The 26,913-nt window shown below is 41.6% G+C and overlaps 2 protein-coding genes across 2 annotated transcripts; one reads left to right on the top strand and one right to left on the bottom strand.

The window, feature by feature from the left end:
- The first annotated feature begins 150 nt into the window (after positions 1-150).
- On the top strand, positions 151-23,887 carry LOC122414139 (dynein beta chain, ciliary-like). The gene is made up of 50 exons (XM_043425050.1): positions 151-286; positions 727-955; positions 1,032-1,127; positions 1,206-1,552; positions 1,705-1,861; positions 1,927-2,159; positions 2,289-2,578; positions 2,754-2,902; positions 3,020-3,265; positions 3,379-3,603; positions 3,698-4,066; positions 4,145-4,557; positions 4,805-5,075; positions 5,573-5,835; positions 6,115-6,425; positions 6,804-6,919; positions 7,037-7,248; positions 8,292-8,495; positions 8,604-8,675; positions 8,972-9,187; positions 9,261-9,498; positions 9,784-9,976; positions 10,087-10,264; positions 10,370-10,498; positions 10,864-11,083; positions 11,186-11,347; positions 11,607-11,753; positions 11,842-12,003; positions 12,099-12,335; positions 12,548-12,769; positions 13,044-13,295; positions 13,456-13,582; positions 13,779-13,912; positions 14,461-14,701; positions 15,933-16,120; positions 16,228-16,397; positions 16,652-16,872; positions 16,980-17,256; positions 17,605-17,880; positions 17,992-18,397; positions 18,479-18,795; positions 18,909-19,041; positions 19,826-20,107; positions 20,245-20,451; positions 20,640-20,973; positions 21,067-21,242; positions 21,781-21,891; positions 22,036-22,209; positions 22,344-22,492; positions 23,458-23,887. Exons 1-50 carry the CDS (start codon positions 156-158, stop codon positions 23,750-23,752), a joined length of 10,908 nt encoding a protein of 3,635 aa, XP_043280985.1. The 5' UTR covers positions 151-155; the 3' UTR covers positions 23,753-23,887.
- DNApol-alpha50 (DNA primase small subunit) lies at positions 22,967-26,572 on the bottom strand. The gene is made up of 7 exons (XM_043425061.1): positions 26,240-26,572; positions 25,998-26,148; positions 25,501-25,676; positions 25,205-25,403; positions 24,807-25,017; positions 24,289-24,709; positions 22,967-23,260 (listed from the first exon to the last, which is right to left on the bottom strand). The coding sequence occupies exons 1-6, from the start codon at positions 26,325-26,327 to the stop codon at positions 24,296-24,298; spliced, it is 1,239 nt and encodes a 412-aa protein (XP_043280996.1). The 5' UTR covers positions 26,328-26,572; the 3' UTR covers positions 22,967-23,260; positions 24,289-24,295.
- Between the last annotated feature and the right edge of the window lie 341 nt (positions 26,573-26,913).

Below are 26,913 nucleotides of genomic sequence, written 5' to 3'. Positions count from 1 at the left end.
GAGTATACACGAGCCGTTTGTTTTAATTAAATTAACGCACAAGAATCACGGAGCCGGTGGAAGATGCTCCTGACGCCGGATTCGTCGAGGGCGAAACTCCGGACGAGGAGAAAATGCAGGAAGCTCAGCCGGAGGTTGAAAAGACACCTTCCGAAATGCTGAGGGCTGAGGAAGAAGCTGCCAGGGAAACTGAGCTCGACGCTGAAAGACAAATCAAGTGGTTACCTTATCTCGCTTATGTAGACGACCTCACGTCCCAAGGATTGATACAGGCTGCTACTTCCAGGTTTTATAAATATTTTTATACCTTTACTATAATTCATCACTCTTTTCATACGAACTGCTTCGATAATTAAGATTTACAAGATTTTTTTTCGCCCTTTTTGCGGTGAAGATAAAAAAATAGACTTTTGAAATTCGGAGGGTTTATTTATTGGTATTTCAACTCGATGATGGAACTTTCTGACTGCGATATCTTGGGCAGATTCGGTGTAAAACTACTCCGCAGGAACCCATTTGTTTCTCCACGTGTTTTGATTTGTAAAGCAGTGGCTATCGCCTGAACTAAAATCATACAGAAATGTTGAAAATTTAAGGATTTTTTTTGAAGAAGTTGACTTTTCGACATTTTTCTCATGCTGCGTATATTTTCGATGCGAAAGAACGCGATTGAAGGGTTGAGCGAGGTGATCGTGTTTTCCATCGCGTAACGTTTCCTTTTGCCAGCGTATGTTACATTCTCGACGAAACGGATCCCGAGGGAAAGGCCTTTCCTCTCTTCGAGATTCAGCTGCAACTGAAGGAACCTGATTTGGTTTTCCATCCGTCAATAATCGTGGACGATGAGGATGGATTCTACATGTTTTACGAAGGCGTAATGTTCGACATTATGAAAATGGGCACTTTGATTCCGCGCATTGATCCGGAAAAAGTTAGCGAACGCGAGAACTACTCGGTGAGTGAGATTTCCCTGCTCCCTTTCCCGTCCTTGTTAGTTCTCGTGGGATTTTAATATTCTGGTTCGACCGAAGATCGATTTGGCTGAAGAAGAAGCGATCATTTTCATGCTCGAGGAAACCTGCAACAGGGTCAAAGTCGGTCTCGCACAAGCCGAGGATTACAGTTTGGTAAATAATACAAAAAACCTGTCATTTTCATGAATAATTCAATCGAATATCGCAACCAATTGGTCATGATCCGATTAGACTTTCGAGCCGTACTCCTGGCTGTGGCTCAACAACAGGCAAGAATATCTCGACACATTCCTGCGGTTCTCCCGAAGCTTGACCGAAGAAGAGAAGGAAATTGTTGAACAAGCGCCCGAGAATTTGCACGATTTCATTCGCGAAAAACACCCGGGTTTGGATGACTTTGCAAGAGAAATCGATTACTTCATGGACCTGTACAAAAAGTGCGACGAATTTGAAAGTGAAAAAATATTCAGCCGCTGGTTAAGAATAGACACGAAACCCTTCAAACAGACTCTTCTCAATACCGTCTGCAAATGGGCCAATTTGTTCAAGAACCATCTCGTCGATCGTGTCGTTAACAGGTGGAACGAGTTTCTTGAAAGTCAATCATTTATCGAATCCGCCAGTCGCCCAATTATTCGTTTTCTCCAATTCAAGTCGACGATTTACGAATTTCTTATTATCACCCACGATATTGTCAGAAAATATCGATCCCCCATTTTTCTACGTTCAGCTTGAAGAAACTCGCCGAGTTTTTCGACGCGGCGACCGAACGGTTCACTCAACCGGTATTAGAAGACGATCACGACGGTTTGTTGCAGACGATTTATTACCTCAAGGAAGTTCGAGACCGACAATATGAAATTGACGGCATGTTCGATTCTCTCAAGGTAACCTGCTCCGGTCGCATAAAAATATTCGTCAAACGACACAACGAATGCGGTGAATTTTTCAGGACACGATGGACCTCCTGAAAAATTACGAGGTAGATTTCGACGAAGAGATTTTCAACCAACTCGTGGCGCTGCCCGACCGGTGGACAGCTGTGAAAAAGTTGGCCATTCTGTCGAAACAACTCGTTTCACCGCTGCTCGCACGACAAATCGATATTTTGAAGAAACGTTTCAACTATTTTGAGTTCAGACAGATGAGCTTCCTCGACAAGTTTCACAAGAGCGAAGTCTTCAAGTTTGTTGATTTCGCAATAAAATATTGAAATCTTAAAATAAATTTGCAGCGAACGTTATTATGGTTGATTGCCCGCTTATTCTGCGAATCATCAAATCCACTCAAATCCTGCTCCTTTTTTCCCTATAGTTACGGTTGTGAGAATATTTATGACAAATTGGACGACATCAACGAAGAAATAATGAATTTGGAAAACGAGCTCAAAGTTCTCACGGATACTGCAAACATTTACGAGCAGAAGATCCAAGAATTCAAACACATTAAACAAGCAAGAAAGGAGTTGAAACTGCTGAAAATTCTCTGGGATTACGTAACCGTCATTGAATCCAGTTTGGACGAATGGAAAGCAACCCAGTGGGTTAAAATCGATCCCGAAGCCTTGGACCAGGAGTGCAAAAAACTTACGAAGGAACTGAGGCGTTAGTATTGATTGGATGAAAAAGTTTCATCAAATACTGGAATTACTTCGAGTGCATGCACTTTTGCTGCTATTCGAACGACCAATTGATCATTTTTTTTCAATCCTGAACTCTTATTCGGCCTTTATCATCTCGTCAAATCCAATGGTGTCATTGTCGTTGTCACGATTTACAGTTTTGGACAAAGAAACAAAAGCCTGGCCGTTGTACTCGCACGTTGAAGCTCAGGTGAAAAATATGATGTCATCGTTGAGGGCTGTTTCCGATCTCCAGAATCCTGCTATTCGCGAGCGACACTGGCAACAATTAATGGCAGAAACAAATGTAATAATGCGAATGAAATGTGATCGATTGCAGAAGAAAAATAACGAAAGCAATTTCTTTGTTGACCAGACAAATGCGATTCGAATTTACCCAATTTTCTTTCTCCCATCTGTCAAGGTCAAATTCACAATGGACGATAAAACGACATTGGAAGATCTGCTCAAGCTGGAGCTGCACAAATACGAGGAAGAAGTGAAAAACACCGTTGACAAGGCAGTCAAAGAAATGGCTATGGAAAAAATACTCAACGAACTGAAAAACACGTGGGCCAATCTCGAATTCGACAAAGATGTTCACGAGAGAACCGGGCTGAAGGTTCTGAAAATCGATGAGGAAACTATCGAAATATTGGAAGACAATCAGGTGACGATTGGTGCTCGAGTGTCAGTGGAAGCGAAATGAAACATTTTGCCAATCGAAAGATTGAAGTTCGATCGAGCAAAAAAAAATGTTTCATTGAATTTTCTTCGTCGAAGGTTCAACTGCAAAATATGTTGAGTTCGAAATTCATCGGATATTTTTTGGACGAGGTTACAAGTTGGCAGCATAAATTGAGCAACGCCGATGCCATCGTCAACATTTGGTTCGATGTCCAAAGGTCCTGGATGCACTTGGAAAGTATTTTCATTGGCTCCGAAGACATACGAACCCAACTCCCGGAGGATTCTAAACGATTTGATAAAATTGATCGTGAATTCAAGGTAAACTGAATTACGAAAGGGAAAATAATTTTAGTAAGCGTTCGATAAATATACGTGACCGAGAGTACACTTTGTGCGAATTTAATTTGTAAAGGAAATACTGAGAGACATGCTGGCCACGCCGAACATCGTGAAAGCAACCAACAAGCCCAAACTCCTCGAGCGTTTGGATGATCTCCAAAAACAGTTGAATCTCTGTGAGAAAGCTCTCACTGATTATTTGGAAACGAAAAGATTGGCTTACCCCCGTTTTTACTTCGTTTCCCCCACCGATCTTCTCGACATTCTTAGCAACGGTAACAGCCCCGAATTGGTGTGCAAACACCTGTCGAAATTGTACGATTCAATAGCCAAACTCGAGTGGAAAATGGAGGGCGATAAACCAACGAAAATCGCCAACGTCATGGTGGCGAAGGACGGCGAAAAAATGAATCTGCATGGCACCTGTGACTGCAATGGCAAGGTACCAGAATTCAATTATTACTGAAACAATGAAAAATTCAGTCAAACGTACGACCGACTGAAACTCCCAACGAATAAGGTCGAAGTGTGGTTGAACCGGGTAACGGATGCGATGCGTCGAGCTGTGAGGCACCATTTCAACCAGGCAGTGACGTCCTACGACGAGAAGCCCCGCGAATCGTGGATCCTCGACTACGAAGCTCAGCCAGCGCTCTGCGGCACTCAAATTTGGTGGACGACAGAAGTGAATATGGCGTTTGCGCGACTCGAGGAGGGCTTTGAGAGCGCGCTCAAGGATTATCAGAAGAAACAGATAAGCCAGCTGAGCGCTCTCATCACCGTGCTCTGCGGCGATCTTAACGAAAACGATCGCCAAAAAATCATGACCGTTTGCACGATCGACGTCCACGCACGCGACGTAGTCGCCAAGCTCATTTCTATGAAGGCGGAAAGCTCTTCGAGCTTCCAGTGGCAATCGCAGCTCAGACACAGGTTCGCCAAAGTTTCTGCTTCGAGATTAATATTTTAGAAAATTCCAACCGATGTCGCGGCACGTTGAAAAACATTTTTTCTCCAATTCCCACTTTCTTTTTCAATATTCATTTCGCAACTGACCATTTTTGCCGCTTTTTTTTTTTATTCAGTTAAAAATATTCTTCGCTACCCACGAAAAGCTGCAACGCTGCTCGGAATCACTCGCATCCGCACTCGGACGAAAATTGCATTTTTTTCTCACCAGGTGGGATGACAAATTGAGCGATTGTTTTGCCGATATATGCGACGCTTGTTTCAACTACGCCTACGAATACCTCGGGAATGTACCGCGCCTCGTGATAACACCGTTGACTGACAGGTGTTACATAACTCTGACCCAATCGTTGCACTTAGTGATGGGCGGTGCACCCGCGGGTCCAGCCGGTACCGGCAAAACTGAAACTACAAAAGACCTCGGCCGAGCTCTCGGCCAGATGGTCTACGTGTTCAATTGTTCTGAACAAATGGACTACAAAGTACGTCCGTTGATAACACGGGATTTGAAAGCTTTTGAAAAAACACGAAAAAATCACTGTCCCGCGAGATATAATCATGGAAATTTTGCAAACGAGGGAATTTCGTGACGCGAATTTTTGTGAAAAAAAAAACGGTCAACGATGCTCCAAAATTGACAAATTTTCAGTCAAAAGGGAAACAAAATTCACTACGATGACGAATAATAATTTACAGTTGGCTGCTAAAATGAAATCGAATTTTGTCGAAAAGTTGAAATATTTCGTCAAAATATTCCGTCCAACCGAGTTTGCTTCGATCTAGTAGAACTTGGTTGTGGTAATCGAAATTTTGGTGCCCGAGCTGAAAAAAATTCTCCGACTAAATATCAATATTTCACTAGTCATTTCGATTGAAATAAAAACGAAAGTTTTGAATTATCGATCAGATATTTCGTGTTGTTTTCGACGTTTGAAATTGAAATCGATTTTCAACGCAAAAATTTTTCCAACTTCACCAGTCCTGCGGAAACATATACAAAGGCCTCGCCCAAACCGGCGCTTGGGGTTGCTTCGATGAATTTAATAGGATTTCCGTGGAGGTACTATCAGTGGTGGCTGTTCAAGTCAAGATGGTGCTCGACGGTATAAAAAACAGGAAAAAAAAATTCTTGTTCTTCGGTGAAGAGCTTGATCTGGTAAACACCGTTGGAATGTTCATTACGATGAATCCAGGCTATGCCGGAAGGACCGAGCTTCCCGAGAATTTAAAAACATTATTCAGGTACACAGTTCTTATCTTTCCGTATTTTTATAGCCAATTAAAGAACGACTTTTATTTCACTCCGGCATTGTTTCCCTCGAGTATGTCAATCGTAAATTCCTTGTATTTTCTCTTCAGCATTTACGATTTTTTTCGAATAAATGAGAGTGATAAAAAATGACGAAAAACTCTGACGACCTTCGTCATTATTTGTTTGAAACCGAAAAGAATGATTATTGCCAACGCGATGGCGATTCCACGCAGCTTTTCAATCGTCGTAAAACCCTCTCTGTTTGCTAGACCTTGCGCCATGGTAGTCCCGGATTTTGAATTAATATGCGAAATAATGCTGGTTGCCGAAGGATTTCAAGAGGCTCGTTTGCTCGCAAGGAAATTTATAACACTGTACACACTGTGCCGAGAACTGTTGTCTAAACAGGACCATTACGACTGGGGCTTGAGAGCCATAAAATCCGTTCTCGTAGTAGCTGGTAAATTAAAACGTGGCGATCGTTTGCGCCCCGAGGATCAGGTGTTAATGAGAGCTCTGCGTGACTTTAATACGCCGAAAATCGTTACGGACGACGTGCCCGTCTTCATGGGACTGATAGGTACGTCGCGTCTGAAATCCTCCCTTTTTCATCGCAATGGACTCCGAATTGAACAATTTTTATGCTATTCGATGTTTCCGGTGTTTGGAAATCGCGTCGATTGTAGCTTCGGTACGGCCATGCGGTAATGAAAAACTTTGAAAGGCCGAGCAATTTTTGCAGTGAATCCTTATCTCGGTATCGTTAATTATACCGGCGTTGCTCTGATAGTCCTTCGTGCGCTTGAGCTCGCTTTTGCTCGTTCTCTTATTCGAGTCTGCGAAGGTCAATTTACGAAAATGAACGATGACGCAATGGAGTTTCGGGGTTACAAATCCAATCAATCTTCATCCGAATGACGTAATCGTTTTCCTTGATCCTCGTTTCATTGAAATACAGGTGATTTGTTTCCCGCTCTGGACGTGCCGCGAAAGCGTGACTTGGATTTCGAGAAAATGATTCGAGGCGCGGCCCTCGATTTGAAAATGCAGCCAGACGATGGTTTCGTTTTGAAAGTCAGTCGCTTTACGTTCATCGATAAAATGCGATAATAAGTTTCCCTTCGAGATTACAATCGCGTCCCCGGGAAGGGTATGAGACAAAAAATAAATCGATGACGATCTGATTTTCAGATTGTCCAACTCGAGGAACTCTTCAACGTGAGGCACTCCGTTTTCATCGTCGGTTTAGCTGGCACCGGAAAAACTCAAGTTTGGAAAACTCTAAATAGAACTTACTTCAATCAAAAATTGAAACCCTACTACAACGACCTTAATCCTAAAGCCGTTACGAACGACGAATTGTTCGGGGTGATTAATCCGGCAACGAGGGAATGGAGAGACGGGTACGGGTGGACAATTAAGGGGTTTAGCCTAATTAAACGGCCGAATAAAAGACTATTTTCACGAATTTTTTTGACCGGTATAAATTATCAATACGGATATAAAAAGTGTTAGGCCTGAACAATACACTTTTGAGATACACAAAAAAAAAATTTTATATTTATTTTACTCAGTTTTCGTACAGAAAAATGGAGGAGAAGACGGGTCCAAAAAAAATGGGTGTGCGCTCTTGATAAATTCTAAAAATAAAAACGGTCTTAGATTCCATAGCGCATATCATGCGATTTTTGATTTTTTCAAAAATGACAAAATAGCAGCCATTTTTCCAAAAACTACGAAAAAGCACGTTTTTTTCATCGTTTTTTACAAAAAAAAAAATAGTTCCACAAAGTTACCCATTAATCACAAAGTACAAGTGGTTAAATTTCGGTAAGGATCGGTCGAATGGTTTCGAAGATTTGATCAACGAGCCGTCCAAGAACGTAATTTTGAGAAAAACGCGTTTAAACAAAGGCAAAAGTACACTTGGAATGCTCGGATCTTTATAAAATTTTAGTATGATACTTTTAAACTTTCGAAAAATGCAACAAAAAAAATGAATTTTTTGATAATTTTAATTACCTTTTCTTAACTATTTTACCACGCTAATCACGTGTTCGATCATTCCAACCCGATAATTAACGTGCTTCAATATTAACGATACCTTTGACTAATTCCTTTCGACGGCTGATCGATCATTTTAATATTCATTTACTTTTTACTTCTTCATGAACTTCCTCTTCATTTACTCTTTTACGTTCTGTGACGAATCTTCGAATGTTCGAAGCGTCAAAATTCGCAGCATCGGAATTCCGCTTGCTATTTCCTCCTCCAACGATTAATTGATAATAAACAAAAAACGTCAAATTTGCTAGCATCGAAATATTTTGTCGAAGGCTTAATGAAGCTAAAATCGAAGCATCGGCTTATTCGATTTTTAATTAAAGGCAACTGTAACCCGTTTCAATTGAATACGGCTAGAATTGATTAATTTGACATTTCGCAGTCTGTTCTCCGTGCTGATGCGAGATCAAGCGAATTTAACGGGTGACGGGCCAAAGTGGATCGTTTTTGACGGTGACATAGATCCAATGTGGATCGAGTCACTCAACACGGTCATGGACGATAACAAAGTATTGACACTCGCGAGCAACGAGAGAATTGCACTCACCAAACACATGCGGCTTCTCTTTGAGATATCTAATTTGAGGTATTCCCATTTGCCGCACGAGAGAAGCGTGTTTTAATCGAGAATTTTTAACGCGCATGCGCTGCCAGCGTCTAATTGCTGTTACATATCCGGTATTTGTACTTACAGAACCGCGACACCGGCCACAGTTTCGAGGGCAGGAATTTTGTACATAAATCCGCAAGACTTGGGTTGGAATCCGTAAGAATAATTCGACCTCAGCTACTCGATTTTATCGATTATAAATTAACCTCAATATACCGAGCTAATAAATCTCGATGAAAATAAACTTGCCAAATAAGTTTCGATCGTTATGCCGGTGATGAATTTGATAACGATCGTTCATCACGATTACTCGAAATATTGATGAGAAGAGAATAAGAATAATTGAGGAATAACGAGTAGTCCGAAGCCCCAAACGAATCGCATTACTCCGCCACTCAATTATTCTATCGAATCGTTCGGACTGCTAATTAATATTACAACTCCGTTAACAGATTCGTAACGAGCTGGATCGAAAGCCGGGAATACGTAGAACGAGCCATTTTGGTGATTCTATTCGACAAATATATTCCGACGTTGTTAGAAGCGTCGAAAACGAAATTTAAGAAAATCACTCCCATACCGGAAATCTGCCACCTCGAAACTTTGTGCAATTTGTTGGATTGTCTTCTAACCCCTGAAAATGTTCCTCCCGACTGTCCCAAAGAATGGTAACGCCTCCGAAAACGTCGGATTATTAAAAGCTCTTTAATCATCGTGGATTCGTTCTCGATCTCAACGCAGGTACGAAATATACTTCGCTTTCGCCTGCATCTGGGCGTTCGGCTCAGCCACGTTCAAAGACCAGTTGATCGACTGGCGAAACGAATTCAGCAGATGGTGGGTCAGCGAATTCAAAGCTGTCAAGTTCCCCTCGAGCGGAACCGTCTTCAATTTTTTCATTGACTCCGAGACGAAGAAAATGCTGCCGTGGAGCGAGAAAGTCAACAAATTCGAGCTCGACTCGGATGTTCCTCTTCAGGTTTGCCCAGCAACGATAATCGTTCTCGATTTTGACGAGTCCTCTAAAAATATTCCTCGCGTTTCCTCCTGATTAGTCGAGAGACTTTTATGCCAAATTAGAGTAACCGAGGCCGCATTTTTCGGCCTCTCGAGTCTTTTATAATCAGCAGTAAATGTACGAAAATTTATTTCACTCCTCCCGCTGAAAAAGCCCCGAAAAAATGCAAAGATAGAAACTATCAAAGGGACACGCGTTCGCTGTCCAACGAAAGCGTGAAAACACTGAAATTTCGTTCACGCACAGTCGACTCTGGTGCCGACCGGGGAAACTTGTCGCTTACGTTTTTTCATGGATTTGCTGATGAAGCGAAGAGTGCCAGTGATGCTAGTGGGTGGAGCAGGCTCGGGGAAGAGTGTCATAGTCGCTGAAAAGTTGGGCTCTTTATCCGACGATTATAACATCGCGAACGTTCCTTTCAATTATTACACGACTTCCGGTGAGTATAAAACGCGAATATAAAAAGCCTGCGGTCCCGAAGCAGCCCGCGAAAAAGCCTTTTTTCTTCGTGAGCATGCATAATAGTCCGTTAAAATAATGATCGTGCAGAAATGCTCCAACGAATATTGGAAAAGCATTTGGAAAAGAAAGCTGGCCGTAATTACGGGCCACCTGGCACAAAACAATTAGTTTACTTCGTCGACGACATGAATATGCCGGAAGTCGATGCTTACGGCACTGTTCAACCGCACACCCTCATACGGCAGCACATGGATTACGGTCATTGGTTCGAAACGTGCCATTTTTTAACGATCAAACAATAAATCCAAATTAAATGACTTTCAGTCCCATTGAATCACTCCATTTCGACAATAATCACCCTCCTTTCAAGGTACGATCGATCTAAACTTACTCTCAAGGACATTCACAATACGCAATACGTGTCGTGCATGAATCCGACCGCTGGAAGTTTCACTATTGATCCTCGGCTCCAACGACATTTCGCAGTCTTCGCCGTCAGGTACATTTATTATTGATCCTATGAAATATCGAATTAATGCCCAAAGATATTCATATTCCATTGCCAATCGCGCGTCTGGAAGGCAAAGAAATTTTACTATTTAACGGGACCAAATGTATTTATGAAAATTTACTCGAGACGCGTCTGATGAAAAAAATTTAACCAAAATACTGCTTCAAGCTAGTTTATCCGAGCAGCTCGTTATTATTCATGCAAACTTTCGACGTTTTTCGTCGGTTTAAATATAATTATTATCATTATTCTTCATCACGAATTTTGGATATTTTGAGAAAAAATTGATGATTCCAAGATATTTTGATATTTTTAAGCGATTTTGTGATACTCGATCGTATTATCGTTTACAGTTTTCCAGAACCCGACGCCTTGGTGACAATATACCGTCAAATATTACAATCCCATTTGTCGAATCCACTGAACAAAATAAACTTGTTGGTGCAAAAAGTAGCAGAGCCCTTGATAAACGCCGCTCTATTTCTACACGAAAAGCTCGCGGCAAACTTCCTGCCCACGGCTATAAAGTTTCATTACGTCTTCAATTTACGAGATTTGTCGAATATATTCCAAGTAACGAAAAGCATCGTTTACGTGACTCGCTATACACCATGAACATTATATTTAAAGCTCGCTTTTCGAATATTACGAATTAAATTTGCATTTGTGAAACAGGGATATTTATTCTCTAATGGGGATACGATACCAACGCCGAGTGCAGCCGTACGTTTGTACGTCCACGAGGCGACTCGGGTTTATTGCGACAAATTGGTGAGCGTCGATGACAAACGAGAATTCGAGGCACTCGTGCTCGACGCTTTGAAAAAAAATATTCCGGTAAAAAAAACGGTCGATCCTCTGCCACATTCGAATGCTAATTCCAGTGCTATTCGTGCATGATTAAAAATAAATTTCCTCACTTTTCGCACGTTTAAAGAGCCTCCGTTTTCCCACGGTTTTTGACGATCCACTCGAATCGACTGATTATTCTGCTCGGTGCATATTTGTCATGAAAATATTTCCAGCGCGATCAATAATCGTAAACACAAAACAACGATTAACTTTTCTGTAAAATCGAGTTTTCCGGTGGCTTTAGGAACTTGAAGAAACCGCAGTTTTTGCCAAGCCCATTATTTATTGCCATTTCGCTGAAGGAATGGGCGACCCAAAGTACATGCCGATCAGAGATTGGAAAGTGCTGAGAAAACTGCTTGCCGAAGCTCTCTCGAATTACAACGAATTGGTAACATGAAAATGAATTTTAGTAAAATACTTCAAACGTCGATTTTACATGTTTTACCTGGTATTTTTTAAATTGTACTTATTTCAAGGTCGCTGCCATGAACTTGGTCATGTTCGAGGACGCGATGTATCACGTTTGTCGTATAAACCGGATTCTTGAAACGCCCAGAGGCAACGCGTTGTTAGTCGGTGTTGGAGGCAGCGGGAAGCAATCGCTGTCAAGATTGGCGTCATACATTTCCGGTCTGGAGGTAAAAAGAATACGCGAAACACTCAAAACATTTAAAACAGTGAAATTATTTCGTTATTTCGCGTATAAACGTGCGTGGACGATCGATTTGCACAGGTGTTTCAAGTGCAGCTCAGAAAAGGATATTCCATCAACGATCTGCGAGCGGATCTGGCTGGTCTGTACTTGAAAGCTGGATTGAAAAGTATCGGCATAACGTTTTTGATGACGGACTCGCAAGTCCCTCAGGAGAGGTTTCTCGTGGTCGTCAACGACATGCTCGCTTCGGGCGACATCGCTGAACTCTTTCCCGACGATGAAGTCGAGAATATTGTGAATGCTTTGAGAAACGAAGTAATTTTGAGACGATAATCAAGCCATTTTCTTATCACACTTGTCCGATGAAAGATTTGGAGAAATTTTGAGTAATCGATCTGAAAAATTCGACGCCTCGAATTCACCCTCGATCAATACACTTTTTGGTCATTCGCATCCCCCCCTCCCAACTATTTTTCATCCCATCGAACGAGGAGCGATAGAAAAAGATTTTGCAATTTATCTAACAGGTGAAACAGAGCGGTATGTTCGACACAAAAGAGAATTGTTGGAAATTCTTTATCGATCGCGTGCAAAGATATCTTAAGTGTGTTCTATGCTTCTCACCGGTCGGGGCGACACTCAGAAAGAGAGCTCGACAATTTCCAGCTTTGGTGAATTGTACGTCGATAAATTGGTTCCAGGATTGGCCCCAGGACGCTCTGGAATCTGTCTCTACTCGATTTCTCGAGGTAAAACTTTCGTGAAATCTATTTTACCCATTCTATCGAAAGTAACGGAATTACGGGAGAGATTTATACGCGTCATGAATTTATAAAAAATGGAAGAGCCAAGGCGCGCGGAGGTTTTTTCTAGTGAAACTTTAAATCTTTGCACTTTCAAACTATAAAATGAAAAGTTCTCTCTCGAGCTGCGCATCGGGGGAGGATCATTGAACAAAACCGACCTTCGTCACGATCCAATCGAGCCTTTTTATTCATCGATCGAATCATTCCCCGTCGACAGGGGCTCGAGGAACTGCCAAAAAAATACCGTCCATCGGTATCCTTGTTCATGTCCTTCGTCCACACGATTGTCAACGAAACGTCCAAAATTTATCTGCAGAACGAAAAACGTTACAATTACACTACGCCCAAGTCGTTCCTCGAGCAGATCGCTCTCTACTCGAAACTTTTGGCTGAAAAAACTTACGATCTCAAATCGACGATCGTAAGATTGGAGACGGGTTTGACGAAGCTGGCATCTTGCGCAGGACAGGTTCGCCTTTGAATTTATTTAAAAAACGTCTATTTTCCTACGAAATTAATCCTTTCCCGAACACAATTCGACGCTAAGCAGCCGAAAAGAGTTCAATAAATAACAAAACGAACGTAAATAATCGGCTTGAAGGCTCCTTTCATTCGCGTCTTCTTGTTAGGTCGACAACCTCCAAGCGGTATTGGCAGTCCAGGAAGTCGACTTGAAGAAAAAGAATGAGGTTGCCGACAAAATCTTGACCGAAGTAAGAGCGGAGAATACTAAAGCCGAAGTTGAGAAGGCGACAGGTAAGTGGGAAAAGTCTTATTACACCGAGTCCAACCTCGTGAACTAAAATGCTATCGTGGGGAAACGACTTATTGTCTAAACTTTACGAGTCTCGAGTTAAGTGTCGCAGTATTGTATGCAAACTTGATCCCCGGCTGTGTATATTGTATATATACATTCATAAGTTGTTTCTATTGTTTTTAATCATATTTAAAGCATCCGAGGAGGAAGCAAAAGTTGCCGAGATAAAGGAGCGAATCACGGAAAGACAGAAACGGTGCGACGAAGATTTGGCGAAAGCCGAGCCAGCCGTGCGTCAAGCCGAAGCTGCTTTGAACACCTTGAATAAGGTTTCAACATTTTCCTCAATATGCTTATACGTAAAGGACATTCCGTGTCGGATTTATTTTCGAAAAATTCATTTCCTAAAAACGTAGAGTGTTTTTAAAGACAAGCGATCGATGAGAGCTTCGTTCATCCTCTTCGAATTATCGCACTGTTAACGGACTAATTTTTCAAACGAAAAATTACGCTTGGAGAACAAATAATGAGCGGAATTAACTTCACAAAAGTCTGAAAGTTTTACGATTTTACCTCGTTCAAGCTCAAAAACGTTGAAACCGATTGAATACGTTTTTACCGTTGACAACAACGAACGAAGACGCCGTAGATTTGTCGGCAAATTGAAGAACTTTAGTTACAACTCGGGAACGAGTTTTGAAGCGTGATTGCAACAAACACCTGCTCCCTCGACGATAATGCCGTCCCCTCTCTCTCTCTCTCTTTCTTCCGCTTTCTCTACCACGCTGCTGCCTCATTTTTTGTCCGACGGTTTGGAAACTCTTATTTTTATTTTTGTCCGTGTGTTCACTTTGCATTTTTTTCACCTGCGACATAGAACAATCTTACGGAACTTAAGTCATTCGGTACTCCGCCGGACGCAGTTGCGAAGGTTGCCGAAGCTGTGCTCGTTCTATTTTCACCGAAAGGCGGCAAAGTGCCTAAGGATCGAAGCTGGAAAGCGTGCAAAGTCATGATGGGCGGTGCCGATGCATTTTTATCGTCGTTGCGCAATTACGATAAGGAAAATATTCATCCCGACGTCGTAAAGGCTATACAGCCTTATATAAACGATAAAGGTCAGTCGCGGAAGCTTTTCGTGCATAATATTCCGTTACGAAGTATAGAAACAGGCGAATATAGAGAAATAGAAAAACATCAAAGCCCAACCGTTAACAGGATTTTTAAAAGCGTTCGCAAATAAACTCCGTACCCCCATTTCCGTAATGACCTTCTTTTTATATAACGTCTTATCCGTTAGTAATAACGCGGACGTTAATTTATAGCAGTGCTTTTTCTCGATAAGTGTGTGTGTGTTAAAAGAGCTTATCGCAAAGAGCTTAAGCTTACTGAATGTTGAGAAAACTTTGTCGTTGCGAATTTTCACCGAACAAACGAAAATCAACATCATTTTCTCGGCTTCATTCCATTTTTTTAAGGTGCACTTCATGCACGAAACAATTTTCTTAAGAAATTCTTGAAATTTAGACAGAGTTTATATGATTAGACGACTGACGCGCGTATCAAATTTTAAAGTGTTCGTCTTATTGGTTATTGAGATAAACGCGTGTTTAAATATGAAGAAAAATATGCAAGGGACTGTGCGTAAAAAATCGTTCATCTTTCCATATTACGAATGAACGCTTATATTACGAAGTTTATGAAAAACGTACACAGTAACAATGAAGTCTATAACGAAGGTTTGCTCGTGTTTGCACATTTGCTTATTTCGTTGTTTGTCTTTGTATTAATACTTATTTCTTTATCCAATTTCCGTTGTGTGTTGCCTTGGTCGGTGATGGATCCCCGATTAATTAAAGGCTTTTAATTTCATTCGCGAAAAGATAAGTTGAAAAAATGTATTTAAAGTTTTGAATTGATAAATCTGACATTAGTTTAAAGTGATTATGTCTTTAATTAGGGAGTAAAAATCGATCCACGATCAGACACCCATAAAATACGATCCTTCGGGAATGATCTACCTTAACAGACGACGAAAAAATGTTCGCCGAGCAGAATCGATTCGGCTGAAGGACAAAGCATAAGGAATCCAACTGCATTTTGAAGCTTTTGAATCCACTACGCTTTCGTCCAACTGCAGGGAATTTCGTTAAGGACGGAAGCGGTATTATTTAGAGAAATATGCATGAAATAATGTCTTTGGCAACTCCGAAATAAATCAACATGTTTCTCTAAATAATACAAGACTGGTAGTTTCCTGTGCGGTGAATAGTATAAATATTTGGTGCTCTTGAGCAGGATGAGAGCGTCACATTGATCGAAATTCCGTTTTCCCTCTGCTCGCGGCAGATTTCGAGCCTGACTTCATTTATTCCAAGTCGCAAGCTGCCGCAGGTCTCTGCAGCTGGGTCAAGAACATCATGGTTTTTCACTACATCAACGAGAACGTGAAACCACTCAGAGCTGCGCTGACACAAGCAAACGCCGAGCTCAAAGCAGCCCTGGATAAATTGGCCTCTCTTCAAGCTCGTTTGACTGTAAGATTACCATCCCACCAAACTTTACGTTTAATTTGAACGAGCCGGCGTCCGCAACAACTTCCGCCTCCCCTGCGACCGCATATTCAAGCCGAGTTATTTATCAGGAACTGCAAAAAGTCCTTGAAGTTCTCAGCGAAAAGATGAACGTTGCTCTCGCCGAAAAGCAAAAGTGCCAGGACGAATGGGACTCGACCGCGATGACCATCGATCTCGCTAATCGACTGGTCAACGGACTTGGCTCCGAGAAAATTCGCTGGGCTGAGACCGTTCAAGTGTGAGTTTACAAAAATCCAAAAAACTCTTCCCTAATTTTTACTCCGTCAACAACTGTATATAAACCAATTTTCCCAGCAAACTCCCTCAAACTCCGTCTTGATGAAGCGAACGAATCGAGCCCCTTTGACGAGAAAATTATTATTCAAAGTTCAATCTCTTTGAGTTTCATTCGCTCTCAGATTCTTCGAGTCGTTTTCGCTCGTAAAATGAGAAAAAATAAATAAAAAAAAACGTCGTTTTACCGAACCGCAGGCTGAGCCAGTCCGGCGAAACGATCCCCGGCGACGTGCTCCTCGTAACCGCTTTCGTGTCGTACGTCGGTTGTTTCACTCGAAAATATCGTTTGGATTTGATGAACGTCCATTGGATACCGTTTTTGAATAACCTGAAGGTTCCGATACCTCGAACACCGGACCTGGATCCGTTATCACTGTTGACCGACGACGCGCAAATAGCTCAATGGAACAATGACGGTACCGGATTAACTAGACTCGCCTGACAACGTTGATCACATTATCGCGCACGCGTTATAATTGCGCCACAATAAAGGACAAAGTTTAATGAATTGCTTGGAAATCAGGGCTGCCGAGCGACCGGATGTCCTCGGAGAATGCAACGATCCTGACCAACTCGTCCCGGTGGCCTCTCATGATCGATCCTCAGCTCCAGGGAATAAAATGGATAAAAGTTAAATACGGAATGGAATTAAAGGTGATGAGACTGACGCAGCGCAATTATCTCGATCGCATTGAATTCGCGATCTCTAACGGACAAGTGGTTCTATTGGAAAATATAATGGAGAGCGTCGACGCTGTCCTCGATCCTATTTTGGGCAGAGTCCTCGTGAAGAAAGGACGGTCAGTAGTTGATGTTGCGCGTTAAGATAATCATCGATTTTCCTAAATTTGTTTTTGCTTCGAAATGCTCGAGAGTCCGAGGGCCTGACGAGCTTTGGAACGATCGATCGGAATGCCCCGGACGGGAGAAAAGATTTTCAGGCTTTCAACGTGAGACGATCCTTCGACAGAATATGCGTCGAGAAGTGAAAAACTCCACCGCGGCATTCCGAGCTTGCTCCCGCTCGACCCAGCGATCTTCGCTCCCCTTTCTGTCCGCCCTATCAACCGCACACGCTCCTCATTAATGAGCAGCTTTTCGTCGATCCTGTTCACGCAAAATGACGAGATCTTATAACCCGCGCGCAGTGCAATTAAGCTCGGCGACAAGGAGATCGACTTCAACCCACGCTTCCGTTTGATACTGCAAACCAAATTGGCGAATCCTCATTATAAGCCGGAGATGCAAGCGCAAACGACACTTATTAATTTCACGGTCACGAAGGACGGCCTGGAGGATCAGCTATTGGGCGATGTCGTCAAAGCCGAACGCCCCGATTTGGAGTCGACCAAAGCCGAGCTCACCAAGCAACAAAACACCTTCAAAATCACCCTGAAGACCCTCGAAGATGATCTTCTCCACAGGTCTCCATTTACCAACTAAAATAACTCGATGAATCGACGAAATCGAGGACGAGACGACAAAAATGTTGGATACCGTGAAACGATGGCGAATCAAGCCCGATCTTTTTCCAGGTTATCGTCCGCTGGACCGAACGTCCTGAGCGACGTCGCTCTCGTCGTCAATCTCGAAACAACGAAGAAAACCGCCGCCGAAATTGGGGTCAAAGTGGTCGAAGCGAAAATAACAGCCGCGAAAATAGACGAGGCTCGCGAACTGTACCGACCCGCGGCATCGCGAGCCAGTTTATTGTACTTCATTCTCAACGATTTGAACAAGATAAACATGCTTTATCAATTTTCGTTGAAGGCCTTCAGCGCGGTTTTCCAAAACGCAATAAAGTTCGCCGAGCCCTCCGAAAACGTGAAAAAACGAGTGGCCAATCTCATAGACAGCATCACTTATCTCGTCTTCGTTTACACGAGTCGCGGCCTCTTCGAGAGCGACAAGCTCATATTTCTGTGTCAATTGGCCATACAGGTAAAGCCTCGTGTCAAAAAAAAATGGTAAATTCTTCAAAATTATTTATCGCTCATCGTTTACCAACCATTTTCCCCGCAGATATTGTTACACATGAACGAAATATCCGTTGACGAACTGGATTTTCTTCTGCGATATCCGTACACTCCGAACCTCGTTAGCCCGGTTGATTTTCTGAACAACACCGGATGGGGTGGCATCAAGTACTTGAGCGGTACCGACGAATTTCGAAACCTGGACAAGGACATCGAGGGCGCTGCGAAGAGGTGGAAAAAGTTCGTCGAGTGCGAGACACCGGAGAAGGAGAAATTCCCTCAGGAATGGAAAAACAAATCGCCGTTGCAGAGATTGTGCATGATGCGATGCCTGCGACCCGATCGAATGACTTACGCGATCCGGTAATCGCGTCCTCGCTCATTCCTCAAACTCAATCATCGTTAGAGTATTCAACGGTGTGTTTTGTAGCTCGATGAAATTCAAGTTGAACCAACTTTTAATTCTCCTCCCAAAGGAACTTCGTCGAAGAAAAATTAGGTCAAAAATTCACCGAATCGAGATCGCCGCCTTTCGAAAAATCCTACGAAGAAACGAGCTCCGTTACTCCCGTCTTTTTCATCCTATCTCCTGGTGTCGATCCCTTAAAAGTACGAAAACTTGAAACGTTCTCGATACAAGTTCCTCCGCAGGGCCAACCGTTTTATCTTCATTCTCTTCATCTCCTTTTTCCCCTTATATCCTTCGTCATGCCCGATTTTTTATCTTCCACTTTCCGTGCTCTTTATCTCTTTAGTTTTATCTTGTGCACTGAAAGAATCATAGTTCCTTTAAAAAGCTCGAGGAGCCATAAAAATCAAGGGACGAGACGAAATTTCGAAGATTTTCAGTCGACGACTCGATGCAAATATTCACAATGAAGGAATAAACTTTTTTGTTTACTGTAACAAGTTTTCATAACTGCCGAGTTATGAAAATAGTTGGAGCATGAACGTAAAAAATGCGTGATAAAAGCAGAATTTATCGTACACTTCATTATTTTATTTTCATTTACTTTTTTTTCATTCCCAACAAATTTAGAGCACGAGGAATGCCCTTCGTTCAATAAAAATTTCAATATTTATTCCCTCCTTTGTAGAAGCTCGCAAAACTTTTATCGAGCGTAACAATAAAAAAGAAACGGAGACGCAGCCCCGAAAGCGCTTTACGAGCCTTGAAAGTGGACTTATAAATAATCTTTATACTCGTCTCCACGATCGAGTGTTCGAGGCTAACTTCAATCGTGAATTTTCGAACGTCAAATTTACTTGTCACTTTTACCACCCACCGGATATCCGTTCACTCACGCCCTCGGTTAAATTTTCCCTCGGAATTCTATCGAATACCCTTCAGATTGAATTCAGCCTGAATAAAATAATTGGTGCATGAAAACAGGATGTTGAGAAACTGGGAAAACGATTGGGCTTCACTTTCGACGGTCGTAATTTCCACAACGTGTCTCTCGGTCAAGGGCAAGAGCCCGTGGCTGAAGAATCAATGGAGCTCGCAGCCTCGAGCGGTCACTGGGTCATACTTCAGAACGTCCATCTGGTGAAGAATTGGCTGCCAAGTATGGAAAAGAAGATGGAACAATTGACGGAAAATCCACATCCGGATTATCGTCTGTACATAAGCGCGGAAGCGAGCCCGGATCCCCACGAGTCAATAATACCCCAAGCAAGTATTTTTCCGAAAAAATCATTTTCCCTTCTTCCTCCCTTTTCCAAAGGTTCCTCGCCAGCCACAAAAATTCGATAAATTGAATATTAATGCGATTACGTGCACGCTCATCGAGCAATAAATTCTTCCATCAGGGCATACTGGAATCCGCCATAAAAATAACCAACGAGCCACCGACCGGCATGCACGCGAATATTCACAAAGCTTTGGACAACTTTAATCAGGAAATTCTCGACTCGTGCAGCAAAGAATCGGAATTCAAAGGAATTCTCTTCGCGCTGTGCTACTATCACGCTGTCGTCGCTGAGAGACGGAAATTCGGGGCTCAGGGATGGAACAGAGTTAATATTACAACAATATGAATTACCAAGCCTCGAGCCAACTTTCCGTGATGAAAAACTCCGATTGTCACGCTCGAATAATCTCGTTTGCGATCAATCGGTTTATCTTTCTCAAGGAATGACGTTTCATCGAGTTCCCGACGAGCCTCAGCCCCGTTTCCTCACAATTCTCCCACTCTCTTTTCCAGTCTTATCCCTTCAACGTTGGCGATCTGACGATAAGCGTATCCGTTCTTTTGAATTATCTCGAAAACAACACCAAAGTGCCATGGGAGGATCTGCGCTATTTGTTCGGCGAGATAATGTACGGCGGTCACATAACCGACGACTGGGATCGTCGCTTGTGCCGAACTTATCTGCTCGAATACCTCCAGGCCGAACTCATCGAGGGAGATCATTATTTAGCACCGGGCTTCTTGGCACCTCCGAACAGCGATTATCAATCTTATCACAAGTACGTCGATGATTATTTGCCCTCGGAGAGCCCGATCCTTTACGGACTACACCCGAACGCTGAAATTGGTAAGGAGAAACGATCGGTCAGAGATCGCGAGCTATTTTCCCTCGTTAATTCAACCTTCGATTATCCTCCCTCGCACGTCCTCCCCTCCGAAGGTTTCCTCACGACGACCTCGGAGAATTTGTTCAAAGTTTTACTCGAAATGCAGCCGAGAGACGCCGCTGAAACTTCCGGAGCTGGACTCTCCAGAGAAGAAAAAGTCAAAGGACTCATCGAAGATCTCCTCGATAAGCTGCCAGAGGAATTCAACATCCCGGAACTCATGAGCAGAGTGAGACTTTCGAACGATTTTTTCACGAACGAGCCGTCGCCTGTGGACACTCGAGGAGGTCACGCCGTGTGGCAGCCGGATTTTTTGGGGCCTCTCGCGACTTTCTTGCGGCAAGGAAAAAAACTCGGATTTTTGAAATTTCGAGAGTTTATTTATGGGTATTTTAACTCTGATATCTCGGGAGGATTCGGTCTCCACGATTCCAGGGATTGGTTGATCTGAGATCACAAAAGCACAGAGCGTTTCGATTTGTAAAGCAGTGGCTGGCGCCTGAACTAAAATCATTCAGAAATATTCAAAATTTTAGGACTTTCGTGCGTTTAAACACAAAATTCCAATTCTCAATAATGCTTCAAAGCGCGAAAGTCCTCTAATTTTAAGCCCGGATCAACCAAAAGTCTGTTTTTTTTCCTCGCCGCAAAAAATCGCGAAGAAACCCCAAAAAATGTGGCTGCCACGCGAGGTGAGCCCCTTAACGACTTTTATTTATGCCTCGAAGCAAAAAATGATGGATCAATTATTCATTTTTTCTCCCAAGGTTGATGATCTAACGCCTTTCGTTATCGTCGCGTTTCAAGAATGCGAAAGAATGAACATTCTGTGCGGCGAGCTCAAACGATCGCTTCACGAATTGGATCTCGGAATGAGGGTGAGAAAACGATAAATCATAGAAAAAAACCTATTCGCGAATTTGAGAATCGATTTGCGATGAAAAATTGACAATCTCAATTTCCGCACATTGGACGTAAACGGAATAATTGAAGGGGAAATCCTCATGAAAACTGGATTACAGGGCGAGCTAACAATCAACGCAGACATGGAGGAACTACAGAATTATTTATTCATGGATTCGGTGCCGCCCACGTGGACGAAGCGAGCCTACCCTTCGATTCTCGGGCTGACCAGTTGGTTCGCCGATATGATAAATCGTATCGGTGAACTGTCCAATTGGACGACAGATTTCAACGTGAGTTGACGCGTGTCACGGTGCGCGTTTCCCGCAAAACATTCCTGGAGAGAAACGAATGAGCGATGAAAGCCCACGCTGGAGTCGACACCTCCAAACGAATTTTTTCATTTCGATGCTTTCCTTCTCCGCAGCTTCCGTCGTCCGTTTGGCTCGCTGGATTTTTCAATCCCCAGTCGTTCTTGACCGCGATAATGCAACAAACCGCTCGTAGAAACGAATGGCCGTTGGACAAAATGTGCTTACACTGCGACGTCACGAAAAAACAAAAAGAAGATTTCAAGTGAGTTCTCTAATAAATTCACGTCAAAAGTCCACTGCTTCGAGTCAAAATTGTCCCGAATCTCCAAACTCAGTGGAATCTTACTCAAAACTTTATATCTCTTTTAAGACAAAGTATTTCGAAAGATGAAATCAAAGGAATATTGTGAACCACCTGAAAAATACTGGTATCGCAACTCTTTGGGTCAGCAATTTTTGTTTTCGGGACTTTTTGAACAATTTTTAAAAACCAGGCAAATTACTATAAAATTTTTCTTTAAAAAAAAACACGAAATTTCTATTGCGTCGAGTTTTCGATCAAATTTACCTCGCACATTGAGTTTTTATTAGCAGATTTTATATATTTATACAGAAAAGTGCGACTCGTCGCGATGATATCTTGGTATGCATCATGCGCCACGTTATTCTTAAGATTATTACGTAATTATTGGACATTCTCTAACAGTGGTAATGTTTGAAAAAATAATAGACAATATAGACGAAAAATAAATATATATTTCTAAGTAATTATATAATAACTTAACACAATGTATCTGCAACTGGGGAAGTTTCCAATGCTTGGCTGTCGTGTCATCCCAAATGGAATTGAGGAATGTTCGAGTGGTCTCAGTCCTTGGAACATGAGAACCAATGAGTTGTGTGTGTTGAAAAATGTTGTCATTACGTTAGCGAATATATTTTGCTGCTACAAAAATGTTCCAGCGATGGTTGGCACGTACGAAGTTCTTAAAATTCTGAAAATTCATGCTGAAGTTTTTTTGGAGTCGCTCTGCAACACAAGGAAAAAATGAAACATGAAAAATGGTTAGGTTTAGAATTCCGACGATCTTATGCGTCCGAATTAATCAATTGAATAACTCAATTCAATTTAATTTTCTGTATGAGCACGTTTTTTTTTCAAATATTGAGAATTTTCAAAATTCCCTCTCGTTTGAGCTACAAAAAATGTATTAATCTCGTTCACAGCGCCCCACCGCGAGAAGGAGCCTTCGTGAATAGCTTGTACATGGAAGGAGCTCGTTGGGACTCGACATTGGGTGCAATTACGGATTCCCGGTTGAAGGAGCTTTTCCCACAAATGCCGGTTATTTATATCAGGGCGATAACCCAGGACAAACAGGAAATGAAAAACATGTACGAGTGCCCGGTTTATAAAACAAGATCTCGAGGTCCGACTTACGTTTGGACCTTTAATTTGAAGAGCAAAGACAAACCAACAAAATGGACTCTTGCCGGAGTTGCTATAATGCTACAAATTTAAGATATTCCTTAATAAACGTCATTTTTGTCCATGACATTGTGAGAGAAATGTTTTCAAACTTAAATCTAACCGTAGTTGCTAAGGTAGTTTGGATTCGAAGTAAAGTTTAAATTTAAAAACCCACACACACTTGGTTTCGAACGATTTTTTACAACGCGCCAGTTCTCCCCTTAAAGCGTCGATTGAGGTCGATGGCACAGTGGTTCATTGAACGTGCACTAGCGGGTCGAGTGGGTGGCGCATGCGGACCGAGCAATACAAACAAAAATGTAATTTCCCTCGAATTCATACGAACTCGTGTTTCATGAAGTGCTCCAAAAATGGACTTTATCACAGAAACCGAATGACTTTTTGACACGATTTTTCATCGCTGACCATGTAAATAATCGTCACTATGGAACATTTTGTATCGATGTTAGCATCGTTTTTGGACTAATATTTGGAAATTTGAAAGAAAATCTTAAATTTCTGGCACAATATAAAACTGCTGCTTCGTTATTAATAAAAAAAAATTAATGGAACGAATAGTGACGTACATCATTTTCAAAAATCTAAGCTAACGTCCTGTTGCTTGAGCTTAGCTGCTTTTCTCGAATCCTCCAAGCCCCGAAGGAACTCTTGAAACAAATGTAACGATTTGTTCAAACTGGTTTTCTTGTAGTCCTTAATTCTCTTGGTCGCAAGTGAATGTTCTCCTTGGACTGCTTTGTCTTTAGCATCGAATGTATTTATCTCGTCGATGAGTACACTTATCGTCGGCACTGTCATCGGATCAAACTTCTCGATCGTTTTTGGATTCAAAGGAATACAAACTTTGCCGGTTTGTGGATGCACGCAGAACGGAGATTTCAACAAGTGATTCATGCCTTTGCTCACGTGAATATCCAGACGAGGATAAGTGTATTGAAGCATTATTTCTTCCAGGAAATGACGATATGATCGCCACTTCTTCAATCCCTAAAAAAATAAGTTTTTTTTTTCAGGAATCAAAATGTTGATCCTCTTCAGCCAATCCTCTTCGACTCATTCATTCGAATTCGATTTCTTGACTCACCGACTGCATTTGATTGGTATAATATTTCGTAAAAGCATCCCATCTGTCGACACTTTTAGAGTACTTATCAAATAGATTCTTCACTTCGGATTTGACCTCTTCGTCTGGCAGTAATTCGAGAAATTTGGCTACTGCCTCATCTGTTCCAAGTATGTCTTGTTCCTCGATGCACATTGTGACGAATCGTGGTTTTATCAATTCGATAGCTCTTCTAAGGAAATGAGAAATCATACTAAGTTCGTTCAGATTCAACAATTTAATGGGAGCAAGGATGAGATTGACCAAAAAAATTTTTCCGTTAAAGTCAACGATTCTTGCTGTTAAGTGTTAATAGCTTCGAAAACGGACTCTCTTTGAGAATGGAGCAAAAAATTCATTGTCGGTTGCTTAATCGATACCTTATGGAGTGATGAACTTTGTCTCCGAATAGATTTATTTTCTTAGCCATAAAATCACCGCCTGACAGTATCTGCAAATATTCTGCAACTGCAGTTCGAGCAGCCACTTCTAAACTCCTTGCTCGATCGTCACAAACCCAACCGTGAATACCTCTCCGACCAGAAAATACCCAAAGAATATGGTTGTATCCAAAATCCTCTGGAGCAATAATGCAAAAAAGTTAAATACTTATCTATTGGTCTAATCATTTTCATTGGTATCAGAAAGGTATCGAGGATCAATCTTCGCAGAATACCTCGTAATGCAGCATCCAAGATTTTACAGGCGATGACCATGAATTTCCAACATTTTTTGCAAATCTCTGCACCCGAACAACAATTTCTGACCTCGTCGTAATCCGTCATGTCTATGTCAAAAACAAGCTCTCGCTCAATGGGCTGGAACTTTATAGCCTTTTTTTCTTCCTTAGGGCTGAATAATAAAAAATAGAAAACAATGATACGTACTCCTCGCATTAATATTTTCATCCGTTATGTTATGCATCTAATAATTTGAGTTCTATGTTAAAAAAAAAATCCATTTACTTAAAATATCTATATTCTAGTACAAAATGTAAATGAGGTATATTTTAAAATCCGTAGAAAAGTTTCGATTATGGTGAGAATTATAAGATTGAATATTTTATGTTCTCAGATGTTATGTGAAAATGCTCAAGTATTCAAAGTTTTTAATGACATTCGTTTTGAAAAATAAGTTTAATAGATATTGATGGAATTAAAAGAAAAAACTTACCTAATATTGTAAACGGCACCAATATCGATTTTGAACGGGACGAGTCTTTTAATTTCCGCTTCCATGTGTTTGAGATCCCTGAACGATTGGAATCGTAAATAAACATCTTCTTGAAGTGTGAACGAAAACTCCCTCCGTGAAAAAGTTTCCTCTGCAATGATGAAAAAGAAAAATTTATGGGTGGAATTTTGTAAAAAGATGAGCTACTAAATTTTTATAGAAATATTCGAAAAGTCACTGACGTTTGCCATAGCTGAGCCAGCGATAATAATCTTGAAATGGGAATAAACGAGCGTAATAAACCGGTAGAAGATCGCCCAAGATGTCCATTGTTGTGCTTTTTGGCGCCTTTTTTTATTTGTTAATAGGAAATTGAAGAACGTTGAAAATCGATTTTGACGTTAATTCGTGTCGATTGTCGCGAATCGAGAATTATTTTCAAAAAATTATTCCTCTTGTGAGCAATCCAAGCTCAACACACTCACGAGAAACGTAACAATTTTTTAAATGTTTATTTCGCGAACGAAGCCCGACAATCGAACAAAATAATCCCGGGCAGTGAGCAGAAACGACGAAATCTTGGCAAGATAAACACTCCATTGAAATTTCTGTCGATAAATTTTTAATGATGACTGTCGCCACAAGATGACGGTAGCGATCAAAGGACAAATAGAACGGCTTCCACTTTACTTACAATTAATCTGCTCGAAATGAAATCTGTCTAAATAAAATCGAACGAAAAACGTTTCCTTTACTTTTTAAACTCAAAACATTCATTTGAGCACACTAAATTCTCTCCATAGCATATTATCCCATGAAACTATCTTTTATTTTCTGAACTTTTCTCGCTGTTCATGCAGGGACGAATATCTGTTCGTTCAATCTATGAAAACAGAACTTATCGACGGAGTTTTAA

The sequence above is a fragment of the Venturia canescens genome, chromosome 7, assembly GCF_019457755.1.
Source record: "Venturia canescens isolate UGA chromosome 7, ASM1945775v1, whole genome shotgun sequence".
Classification (NCBI taxonomy): Eukaryota; Metazoa; Arthropoda; class Insecta; order Hymenoptera; family Ichneumonidae; genus Venturia; species Venturia canescens.
This window is presented reverse-complemented; position numbering and strand designations above follow the sequence as displayed.